General features: G+C 31.1%; 1 protein-coding gene across 1 annotated transcript; it reads left to right on the top strand.

Annotated features, from left to right (window-relative positions):
- Nucleotides 1-10,605: 10,605 nt before the first annotated feature.
- Nucleotides 10,606-12,677, top strand: LOC123200919 (PTI1-like tyrosine-protein kinase At3g15890). The gene is made up of 4 exons (XM_044616302.1): nt 10,606-10,652; nt 10,753-10,906; nt 11,656-11,918; nt 11,999-12,677. Exons 1-4 carry the CDS (start codon nt 10,606-10,608, stop codon nt 12,675-12,677), a joined length of 1,143 nt encoding a protein of 380 aa, XP_044472237.1.
- Nucleotides 12,678-13,068: the final 391 nt, after the last annotated feature.

Here is a 13,068-nt window from a genome sequence, read left to right as displayed (position 1 = left end):
ATTGTTTCATGATCAATGTATTTTTATTTTGTTACTTATTATATTATCATATTATTTTATGATATGATGGAACAAGTTTGGTAGATTGAATATATATATATATATTAGAGTGTGTTTTTGGATATAATGGAAATAAAAATAAGATATACAATTGATAATGGAAATAATATAGGGAAACTATGCCAAAATTGTTTTAAAACGTTAAAATACAGTCAAATAACAATTGAATGTTTAACAAGTTTAAAATACAAAAAATAAAAAATAACCAACATAATGCAACAGTTCTTTATATATATGGTTGATAACAATGGCAAATAGTAAATTCTCCCATCCTCGCACATATTTGGCACCTGTAATAACACAAAATAAAACACAATTGTTTTAAAAAATGTCATTTCAAATTCAATGTATAATAAACAAATTGATACCTAAATAGCTATGTAGGACTAGCACGTGATGTCCCTCGTCCTCTACTTGTCTCAAATAAAGGGTTCGTACAAGTATTTTGTGTATGTCCATGCTCGTGACATCAATACAAACATGTTGACATACTTCTCCTCTTATGATGGCCTCTTGTTGTGTTCTAATGGTCGACCTAAAGGTCGACGTTGTATCAGGGGTGGAAGGACCATAGAAAGTTCCTTCGAATGTTCCTATTTAGAGGGATCTCCCAATGGTTCAACATTTTCTCTGTATACTGCTTTCCAATACTTAATTGAGTAGTACTTTGTCACCCATTGATAACAGTTAAAAATATTCTAAAACCTAGCTATAGCTACAACATGTATACACAGTATATATAACAATTGAAATTTCTTATAACTACATTCCCTCTTAGAAAAGATCCACTTTAGTGACCAATTGACCCATGAGTGCACTTCATATTTGTGCACAGTAATTGACTTGAGAACCATGTTAGTTGATTTAAGGATATGACCTGTCAATTTCTCCTCTAGCCACAGAGTGAGTTGATTAATAAAAGTCTCTGCATGATCAAACAAACATTATAAGTATACACTTCATTATTATGCACATAATTTAAGAAATTATAATTTGAAAAATCATATGGACTTGCCAAGTTACGCTAGGTATAAAACCATTTCTGTATGGTAGGACGTATAACTCAAGTAGCATCATAACTGGTAATTTTCATGCATATCATGCCAAAACATTAAACGAACTATACAATATTTTCCATAATTATATTATATCAGATACCAAGGAAGTAAACACGAGCCTAATGTCAATAGTCAATACCCTGCAAATAAGTACATGTTGACAAATTTTCATCATTAATCATGTGCATTTCTTCATCAAACTCTGGTATTCGATAAACTTTCATTGCTCTCCAAAACAACTCATCTATATGATTTGTTTGTTTATACCTACTACACATATTACCATTTATATGATGGTTGCACCAAGTATAGTTTGCATTTGGGAACACTTCTCTTACAGAGTGAATGATAACATCGTGTCTATCTAAAATGATGGCCAAATATGGAAGGTCATCTATGCACCTATGTAACGTTCTAAGAAATGCCAAAACAACAAAAAGTGTACCCCAGTATCGTTATTTGAAAATGGATCCATCAATATAGATGATTTTCAAAATACTCTAATGAAGTACCCTAAAGCCATAAAGACAAAATGGAATCGATTATCAATATCGGTGTCAATGTGTGTAACAATGACATGATTTTTTCGTTCCAAATTGTAACAATATATCGGTAATTGTCTGAACGACTCCTATATAGAATCTCTAATCTCATTCAATGCCCAATTCTTAGTACGTCAAGCTTGAATAATTTTGTACCTATTTGCAACATCTGTTATAATATCTTTCAGCCTATAGACACATTCAACTGCCATAAACACATATTACAATATTTTTCCAAGTACTCATTTGCCTACCTGTTTATGGTAAGACATTATGACATCTTGAAGGCAAGTGTAATTTTTCAACTTCTATAACAGAAAAATGTCAGTGTTTTGTAATTTCACTCCTTATGCTTTCTATTTACATTGAGCATGTGCACATTTGATATTCCATCTTTTTTGTTTGAACTTGCCACCTTGAAGTGATGACCCTTTTCCAAAGCATCACCATACGTTGTATCTATGAACACCTATTTACATGTAAATTGATCATTCACTTTGATTCTCCTATATTATGGTGGAACTACGTGTAATGCAATACTCTTGTTTTCCATATTCTTGTAAGGTTTTAGACTACCAAAAAATAGATTTAGAACTTGTATATTAATAGGAATAAGCCCACCATGCATTGTTAGAGTGTTATGAAATTAACTTCCCTTAGCTAACCCACTTGGACCAACCTCTACTCTATCACCACTCTCGTTATTACCTTTGTTATCACCACCATCATTATTACCAACATCATCATTACCACTACCTCATCATCCTCGTCATCGCCAACGTCCTCAGCCCAATTATCACAACTAACATATTCTATTTCATTCGATTGAAAATTATCTATTGGAATATCATCCATCTCTTCGTTGTAACCCGCAAAGGTTCTTGTTACCATGTTATTTCATTATGTACCCTAACCTCATCACCTTCAGACATATTTTTTGGTTGTGTCTCACCATATATGTTATCCAAAGAGTTAACCTTATCATCCATGGCTGCAAATGATCAAACCTTGGCTATGGTTCAGTGTCCTATTATAGCATGTTGGTTTTAATTTCTATAGGCCTTATAAACATTGTAAGAAATAACGGATCATTTTTATGTGTCCTAGATAACCTTATAATAATCTGAATATAAAAATCATCCTTTAACAATTATGGTATATCATTGAAGGTGGTTCGGATTTGCATATAAATTTTTGAAAATTGCAACTTCAGTCAATGCACAAACAAGAGCACACTGCTTCTACGAATCCATAATAATTTATTTTTCTATTGATTGATACAAATGTCTGAACTCCACCAATATATTCCAAATTATTATCACCTCTGTTAACCCACTATCCACCATATCTAAACAGATACATTAGTTTATCCATTTTTTTGGACACAAAATTTTAATTAATTAAGTAACTCAGAAATAGAACGGACAAAAACAAAAACAAAAACTTCAAAGAAAAGACATAAAACAAAACTCAAACGCAAAATGCAAACCACACAAACACAAACCCAACAAACTGTGTAAACCTCGCAAACCCACAAACGCAGACCCTGCAAACCCATAATTTACTAGAAAATACAACAATTTCCATTTTCCTTAGATTTGGGCACTAAAACTTGTATAGGTATTGACTGTACAAATAATGTAAATGTTTAACTAAAAAATTCAACCTCTCTCACAAATCATCATTAAAGCCTTTTGATTTTTATCCTAAAAAAAGTTATTCGATTCACAGTTTTTTGAATACAAGTTACTATTTATATAAAAGAAATTTACTTGGTATATGATGATGTTGAATGACAAAGAAAACAATTGGAATATGTTGTCGTCGGAGTGTTGAAAAAAGAAAGAATGATGAAAAGAAGATAGAAATGGTGAAAAGAAGATTAGTTAAGTGAAGTGTAAAAGGAGTATTATTGGAATAAAAATATGAGTTTGCTTATAAAAGTAAAAGATACAAAAGTTGGCCTAAAAGCATATAAATGACAACATACTTGCCTATTTTAATTAATTTCCCATATAAACAACACATTTTCACCACAAATCAAATTCTATTTAAATTTGAAAAAACTAACAATATAAGGTTAAAATAGTAATTTCAACATCCATAAAATTTTAAAAAAATTAATATAACTATTTTACAAATTAAATTCAAACGTTTTAAAAATAACATTTTAACTTTTAAAAAAGTATGCAAACTTTTAAATATATTTGTAAATTATTTGAGAATCCTTTATGTTGGCACTGCTTCTTCACCGCTACCATGATCTCACCTTGACACCTTGAGAGTTTAAAATATTACAATGACCCCTTCCAAATTGAATGGTGTACAATATTTTAGGGATCTAAATTGATTTTTAAAACTTTGGAGGGGCAAATGGATATTTCCCCCTTTCTAGTTTTTGAAATTATTATATTTACTTATCTTTTGAAAATATTAGGATGACCACAATTGTTTGTAATATGACATTGACACTTATGATTTATTGTGTTCTATTTAGGGATGAGCGATCTAGATACCTTGTGAAAATTTGAGAAATCAAAACTAATACTGGAACCGGTCGGTTCTTAAAGTAAAAATCGAAACTTAGAACCTATAAGATTAGTTTTTACCTAAAACTGACCTTGTAGATTTTAGGCTGATTATGGTTTTTTATTTGAAACTTGTACTTTGAATCCACCTTCAAAGGCCACCCAGTTTTGGTGACTAGAACCTCAACATCCATTATATTCAAGTTCAACAGCTTAAACAACGAGTTATCAAGAGGCACAACACCTTTGTTTTCCATGAACACATAATAAGGATAAAGCTTCATCATTAACGGTGCTTGGGTTCTTGACAAATTAAAATCAAAGCAAAGGCAACATTAACGGTGCTTGGGTTTATTTTTTTCATGGCAAAACCAAGCACATAGAGATAGATTTATACAACATTAGAGAACAAGTAGCTTCAAAGGTGTTAATTGCTCAATATGTGGCAACTGAATAATATATAAATTAATTTGGTACTATCCTTCTATTTTCATATTATTCTTTCAATTTTTATCATCTCTAATCGTGTAATAAAATTATGAGATTATGATTTACTAATATTCCATCCAAAAGTTAAATTTACTAAGAGATTTGTATATTAATTTAAGTTGGGCTTATAGGCCTTTTTTATTTAAAACTCGGAAGTAGACAGCGAATGTTTTGCCTGACATGGGCCAGGCCTTCAGTACCCAAACCCAAATTATGGGCTTGAAGCTGACATCTTTTAAGACACCGATTTAATAACAAATTTATGTGATGCAAACATCAAATAATCAGAATGGTTTTCTTGCATTTTCAATTGACTGCTAAATAAGTCAAATGGAACGACCAAATTGGATAGACATGATAGTTTTGGTCAGATACTCTCAACATTAATCCAATTTGAATTAAAATTGTATTAAAATATCTTGATTATATCTCAATCTACACTATATTTGGAACTAACATACATAATTATTTATCATTAACAACATACACAACATACTGTTTTATCTTGTTTATAATTATCCAAAAAATTACATACCAAAACTCTTTAAACAAATCAGTAATCTTAATAACTAAATCTTATTCACACTGCTCAAAAATAAAATTTAGATGAAAACCAATAATAATTAAAGCAAGCACAACTATATGAAGATACAACCATATCTAATATGTTAGGATTTACAACAAGGACACAAACATTCTTCCTCATGAGTTGTCATCATTAGCTAGTTCCATGATTGTGAACATGGTTAAAATCTTGAAAAGATGTCGTGCCATAATTTAGACCAAGATTGTGGAGTTGTTCTATTAGTATTGATTATCTTTTTTTATGGAAATCAAGATAAGTGGTTATTCTACCAGAGCAAAAGATGTCATTGATAGATACCTTACATAATCAACTACCTAGTAAAAATAACAAGTTAACAAGGATTGATTTCAAAAATATGGGACAAAAAGTTTAGTTGCATCTGGTTTTAGGCCAAAAAATTAAGTTTTAAATCAATCAATTTAATTGTGGCGTTTTAGAGTTAAGGATATACAAAATGTAGTAGTTGTTATATATAAAAATCACCTCTATTGCTCTTAAAATGGTTGGAGTTGACACAGAATCAATAACAAGGTTATTCAAAGACACAATTGCAGACACCTTTGTATAGTTAAAGTCACTCAAACTAGTTGACCACATAAATTGCTTCTATGAAGGTAGTTTGTTGTCACTTTCTACTATTGAAACTTGTTTTTTAAATTTCTTCAATTCGTCCTATCAAATTTTCTTACAACATTTCTTCAAGCATTCATATTAGTTCAAGATTTTGTGTTAAAAAATTCAACTATAACCAAAATTTTGTGTGTTATGTTATGTCAAATGAATGAGTATTATCGAAAATTGCTAGCTCTAAAATTGGATTTCCTTTAGCCATTTCAAAATCAATAACTAATTTGGCTCTATCATCAAGCCTTTCATTATTTTGTCCCTGTTTGATTGGTATTATTAGAGACAAGTAAGATAAAACTATATGCCACACTTAGATTAAAAAAAAAAATACTATTTCAAATAGAGAGAAAAATTATTTATTTTTATATTTATATGCCAATTTTAAATTGTAACATTACTTTGCCAATCCTATTATTATAGGGAAAAGAAACCCTAGTTTTGGGTTAATTTTATTTTTGATGATGCTATGGAAGGTGGGTTTACAAGACAAATTGTGAATTATGTCTTGAACTGTATTGAGGATAGTATTGTAATATTGTTAATTTTGTAAGGGTCAAAGTGTCTTTTTCATTTAAAGGGCATTATGGTCGTTATAGGTACATATTTGACCTAGGTATAAAAACCTTGGATCTTTGGAATTCCGTAAAGTTCTTTCATTCTCTCTGTTGCCTCATTTACTTTCTTGTTTACGCTCTTCTACGATTTTGGCTTATAAAGAAAATGGTTTTCTTCAATTTAGTATGAGATTAGTCAACTCTGTGTGTTAAGTATTTAGTGATACTTAATTTTAAAACAGTTTATCTTCTGTATACATAGGTTGAAGGTTTTTAGCATTGTAAGTTATATTTTTATATTATTATAATAGATTTGACACGAGATTGTCTTTGCCTTAGATATAGGGTTTTGATTTTTAATTTCTCTATTATTCTTTTTTTTTTCTTGTTTCTATGTATTTTGTTATAATTTGATATAATCTTTGCTTAATTTTGAAATTAATATTCGAATGAATCAATCCTAAAAGATAACAACAATAAATGATCTTTGACCATCATCGTTTAGCTTAGAATAATTATACATTTACTAATGCTAGTAAAAGCCACAAAATGTTTATTTTGTTCTAGTGAGTTGTGAAATCCTGATGATTGAATCTATTTTCTTTTTGTTTCTATAATGCCTCAAAGTAACCTCTTTATCACTTACAAAATAATAATTAGTATACAATATTTTCTAAGAAGCTTCTCTTTGGATATCCAAGTCATCAACACTGGAAATAGGCAGCACTTTAGCTCATTCATATCCAATATTAGTCCAACAAAGGAGCCAAGTAGATTTGCCAACTCAAGACAGTGAGAACACTCTTGCTTAACAAAAAATCTATTCAAAATCTTTTAAAAAGATTTTTCTATGTAATATCCGTAGTAGCAAACATAAACTATTTTCATCATTCCAATCAAGATGTTTATTATATTATAAATATTTTCTTTTAGTTAAACTAAATAATAGTAAATTATTAGAAACCCCCTATTTATTGCAAATTGTGTTATTTCTCATTACTAGTCCTACAAATATAAAGGACTACCCAAAAGAGAATCATCATGAAAAAAAAATCAGAGATTAAACACTCCTATACAAATGTTGTTTATTGTAATCATTCTCTACAAAGTACATCTCAACTATATAACTATATAATAGACATGAGTATTTTGATCATAAAGTCAAACCACGTTAAAAATATTAACTCTTACTATTTCAGTTTATTTTATATCATTCATATTACAAGGCAGTAAATATTAAAGTCTATTTAAATTATAATTGTTGCTACTTTAACCAAACTTAAGTAAAACTCTAAATTGTGTATATAAGTTGGTAACAGAAAAGCGCATCAACAATAATAAAGTGAGTTTTCAAAATACACTAACATACCAAAGTCTTCTCAATATTGAAAGGATAAAATATTGCATATTTCCCTAGGTCCTTCTATTCGTATGGGTTTAGCAAGTGTACCAAGTAGGAAACGTCTGCAACTTCGCAAAACCCAGGTGCAATTCAGTAGTCAATGAAAATGACAAGAGGCTTAATTGAAAATTATATTATATTTAAGGTTATGTGAAGCCAGACCAACTTGAATATTATTGCAACATTTTTTTATTTGACATTTACAAATAAAATTCAAATGCATTTCTTCTCTAATGGACCGAAGAAACTTTTGGAGATCATTTGAAATGTCCTTTTGCAAATTGGAAGAGAATCATGGATATTAAAATGGGGAACAAGGGTGGCCAATTTTGCATCATCATCTCCCAAAATTTTAACATGCATTGTGCTTTGAAGTTTAATAGAATATTTTGTAGAATAAACTGGAAAGTCAGCAACCATTTAATTGGTTTTTACAATTGTTGGATTGTTACTGTTGGATTATTGGTTTGTTAATTATGGTATTGACAAATGGAGTCCAATTTATGAGACCTTTTCATAAAGAAATTTTCTAATATTTAGTTAATATCAAATCTTAAATCAACATCACACAACAAAAAACAAAAGAAAATTTCTGTGTATGTGTGTGTGTGTATATATATAATATATTTCATTCGAACCAACGTAGAAAGTTAAAAGTCAGAACTACTAGTAGTACAGTTCATGTTTTAAAAAATAAATCAAATAGATTATAACTTTTTTTGATGATTGGCAATAAATTATCGCTATGACTGATGTATGTGAATTAATTCTGGTCCAACTGCAAGATTTGCAGAAAATGATACATATGTATTACAAGTAATTAAATTTGTACTAGAGCTAATTTTGGTTTACCAACAAGTCAAATATATGAAAGTTAATTAGGAGAAACTTAAGTTAAAACCCAGAAGAAATTACGAATAAAACCTGTTAACGACTGATGAGACTAAACAATTAAAGAGATCTATGGAAACACAATTGTCTCATTGTAAACTGAAGATGTTCCCTGAGTTTGATAGACATTAATATTCAATTTATTTATTTATTTTTCCATTATTCATATATATGTATAATTAATTAATTGTACACATTATCATGATCTAACTCCAAGTAAACCTATCGAATTCTAAGGTATTGACTCTTGACTAATTTGCAACAGCCAAATGGCAAAATGTTAAAGATTGATTAGCAGCTAAGCATAATCTGTCTAGCTACCTAATACTATGAGTTCTTAACTTGTTTTTCCTTTTTATATTTTTTAGGGGCAATTTGAGTTATTAAAATGTATATGATTAATTCAGAACTTTCCAACTTCTTAATTCTCATTCTTGATTGAATGAAAATGAAGTAAATTCTTATTCAGGCAAACCACTATTTCCCACCCAAGTTTAAGCCTAAACTCAAAATCGTACCCGTGATAGTTCAAAAACCCAAATATTCACCCATAAACTAACTTCTATTAGAGACAAAGATAAAATAATCATTTTACTACTAAACTCTAAAACTTAAAAAATTTATAATATTTTCTTTCCTAGTTAAAGAAACTAACAATTTTTCCCTATAGTGAAACTTTGAAAAACTGCATTCTCCCCCTTAGGGTTTCAATTTTTTTGGTGGCTCAACGGAATTCAACCACTGTGGTGAAGAAGCATCAACGAAGGAGCATCTAGGACTAGAGATTGACACTTGATTTTCATATGAGACCAAAGATTGACGATTCTAGATGAGACCGAAGATGATTTAAGGGAATCCGATGGCTCTAGGATCATTGTCATCTAGAAGTGTCCTTCGTTGACGCTTTTGAACTATGCATCATTGTCCGGAAGCATTGATGATTCTAGACTACGTATCATCGTCCAGAAGCATCGACGCTTCTGGATGACGCTTTATCATCCAAATCTAGATGACAATGATCATCCAGAAGATCAACGAAGGATGCTTCTTTGCCACCAAATCCTTCGTCGATCCATCTTCTCCATGGTGGCCAGATTCTCTTGGCCACTGGATTTCATTAAACCACCAAAAAAATTGAAACCCTTGGCAGGGGGAGCAATTTTTCAAAATTTAATTATAGGAAAAACTGTTAATTTTCTAAACTAAAAGGGAAAAATAATATAAATTTTAGAGTTTTAGGGTTTAGTGGTAACATAACAGTTTTATCTTTACTTCAAATAGAAAATTCTAACAAAAGTTAGACCATAGATGAGTATTTGGGTTTTTGAACTGTTGTGGGGGAGATTTTGAGATTAGACTATAACATGGATGGGACATAGTCCTTTGCTCTTCTTATTCTTTGGGTTTTTACAGCAATTCCAAGCATAACCATTTAGTTTCAAAACTATCAACCATAGCATGTATTTATTTCTTATTTTATTAACCACCAATAATAAGTTTTCTATTTTAACATCATCCGTAATTATTTGAAGCCTTCTTAGCCAAACTCATTAAATGACACTAGTATTATATGATCGATCATCGATTTTGGGAGTAATATTATATGTTAATCTATTGGTACTCTGTTCGTTAATACATAGCTATTGCTCTTATATTAATACCGAAATCATTAACATATATATTTATATTAATTTCAATACTTTCCCCTCAGTTCAATTTTGCCAAAGGTTCCACCAAACTAAAGCCGGCCAAGGGCGGCTTGGGACTACGTATGAAAAGGACTGTAACATTAGTACTCTAGTTTAAAAGAAGAAACTTCAGCCAGAAACCTGAACAGGATTTTGAAAACCATCCTGTAGTGCAATACTATGGGATCAGCCTCCAGTTGCTGTGGTTCAGAGAAGCTTGAAGAGGGGTAAGCGCGTAGAGCTAAACCTGGAAATCTTGTCTAAATTTTGCTCTAAATTTAGCTAAATTTTGTCTATCTTCAATTGGTGTGAATATATATGTTGCAGGATAACGACAATTACTGCAGCAAATAATGCTACATGGAGGATATTTTCTTACAAGGAGTTGCATACCGCTACTAATGGCTTTAGTGAAGATAACAAGCTTGGAGAAGGTGGTTTTGGCAGTGTTTACTGGGGAAAAACTTCTGATGGGCTTCAGGTAATTAATCAATGAACTCATCATAGATTATTCACTTTACTTTTTTTTTTTTTTAAGAATCGAGAGATTTGAAAACATCACAATTTGTAAATGATGCTCAGATCTGCAGTTTTTGTCCCTGCTGTTTGATTGGGAGTAGAGGATAAGTTAAAAAAAAAAGGGAGGAATTTGACAATGACTCTGCTGTCATTGATTTCTTTTCTTGATTTTGTATTTACTTTTCTTGGGTTCATTTTTTGGTTCACCATATTTTGGTTCGTCATTTTTCTTTACAAATGTCGGAGAGGATTTGCATTTTAAACAACTATTGAGACTATGCATTGGATCCGCCCAAACTAGGTTTAGGTTGATTTAAGCTATGATTGAACTAATGAATAGTATTATCAAAAGATTACTGATAGAATAAATAGTATTATCAGAAAAATAAATAATATTATCAAAGAGATAAATAGTAATATCAAATAAATGAATGAATTGATCTCAAACCAAACTCTAATCTTGTACTCAAAATCGGCTTGGCCGAACTAGACTATATAGGATGGGATCCACCTTTAGTATTTAAAAGATATGTGACAGCCTGGAACTGATGACTGTCTTAACAACTTCTTGACTCAAGTTTATATAATTCTTTCTAGGCACTAACGTAAATGAAACCTACAAACAAGTTAACATGATAGAAAATAGATTCGACTACAGTAGCTTCTTCCATAACGCACTAATATTAACAATTCTACCATTCTTCAATGCAGATTGCAGTGAAGAAATTGAAAGCTATGAATTCAAAAGCCGAGATGGAATTTGCGGTGGAAGTTGAAGTTCTGGGAAGGGTTAGGCACAAGAATTTGTTGGGTCTAAGAGGCTACTTTGCTGGGACTGATCAACGCCTCATTGTTTACGATTACATGCCTAATCTCAGCTTGCTCTCTCATCTCCATGGTCAATTTGCCAAAGAGGTTCGATTAGATTGGAAAAGAAGGATGAAAATCGTGCTTGGCTCCGCTGAAGGCCTCCTGTAAGATTCATTACACAACCCCTGTTAAATCAATCAAATCATTCATCTAATTTTCACTGTTATTAATTTTTTGTTATCAGGTATTTGCACCACGAGGTGACTCCCCACATCATTCACAGAGATATAAAAGCCAGCAACGTTCTCCTGGATTCTGATTTCGAACCACTGGTTGCAGATTTTGGATTCGCAAAGCTGATTCCTGAAGGCGTCAGCCATATGACCACCAGAGTGAAGGGCACATTAGGCTACCTAGCACCAGAATACGCCATGTGGGGCAAAGTTTCCGAGAGTTGCGACGTTTACAGCTTCGGAATTCTTCTTCTAGAAATCCTGACAGGAAGAAAACCAATCGAAAAGCTCCCTGGAGGAGTCAAAAGAACCATAACAGAATGGGCAGAGCCCCTCATTCTAAAAGGAAGATTCAGGGACCTTGTTGATCCAAAGCTCCGAGGAAACTTCGATGAAAACCAGTTGATACAAGCCATTAATGTTGCAGCCCTGTGTGTGCAGTCGGAGCCCGAGAAGCGGCCAAACATGAAGGAAGTTGTGAATATGCTTGAAGGGTATGATCCTCGTGGCAAAGTGATGCAGATGAGAATCGAAAGTGTTAAATACAAGGAAGAATTGCTGGCTATGGATCAAACTAGCGACGAAGATATTGGTCCTGAGGATCGTGATGAAAGTACTTATGGAGTTTTCGGAGCCTTGGAGATTCCAACAATGCAAGATCCACACAAAGATCGGAAAACACATAAATAATTAAATATTTATGAAATATAATTATAATAATATTGTTTATTACTATTAAATTTGATATGAAATTAAATTTTGCATTTTTGGGGGAAAATACTTATTGTATTTCAAATATATTTTTGTTCTTTGACTATTATAAAGCTTTGTATTAAACATGTCATAAATATTTTGCAATGTTATGTCTGTATATAAGACACCAATTTATTACTATTAGCTTCTCATTTTAGTTTTTCTTTATTCTCTAATCAAGACATAAATATTGTTGTTATTCAAAAATGCAAGTCATATATTTGCAAAGGAAGATATGATATATGTTTGGAAAGGACAACATAATTTAAATAAAAATCCTTACAAATTATTGGTAATGTTAAAACTTCATCAAAAAGGAATAATTACA

This window comes from Mangifera indica, chromosome 17 (genome assembly GCF_011075055.1).
Source record: "Mangifera indica cultivar Alphonso chromosome 17, CATAS_Mindica_2.1, whole genome shotgun sequence".
Classification (NCBI taxonomy): Eukaryota; Viridiplantae; Streptophyta; class Magnoliopsida; order Sapindales; family Anacardiaceae; genus Mangifera; species Mangifera indica.
This window is presented reverse-complemented; position numbering and strand designations above follow the sequence as displayed.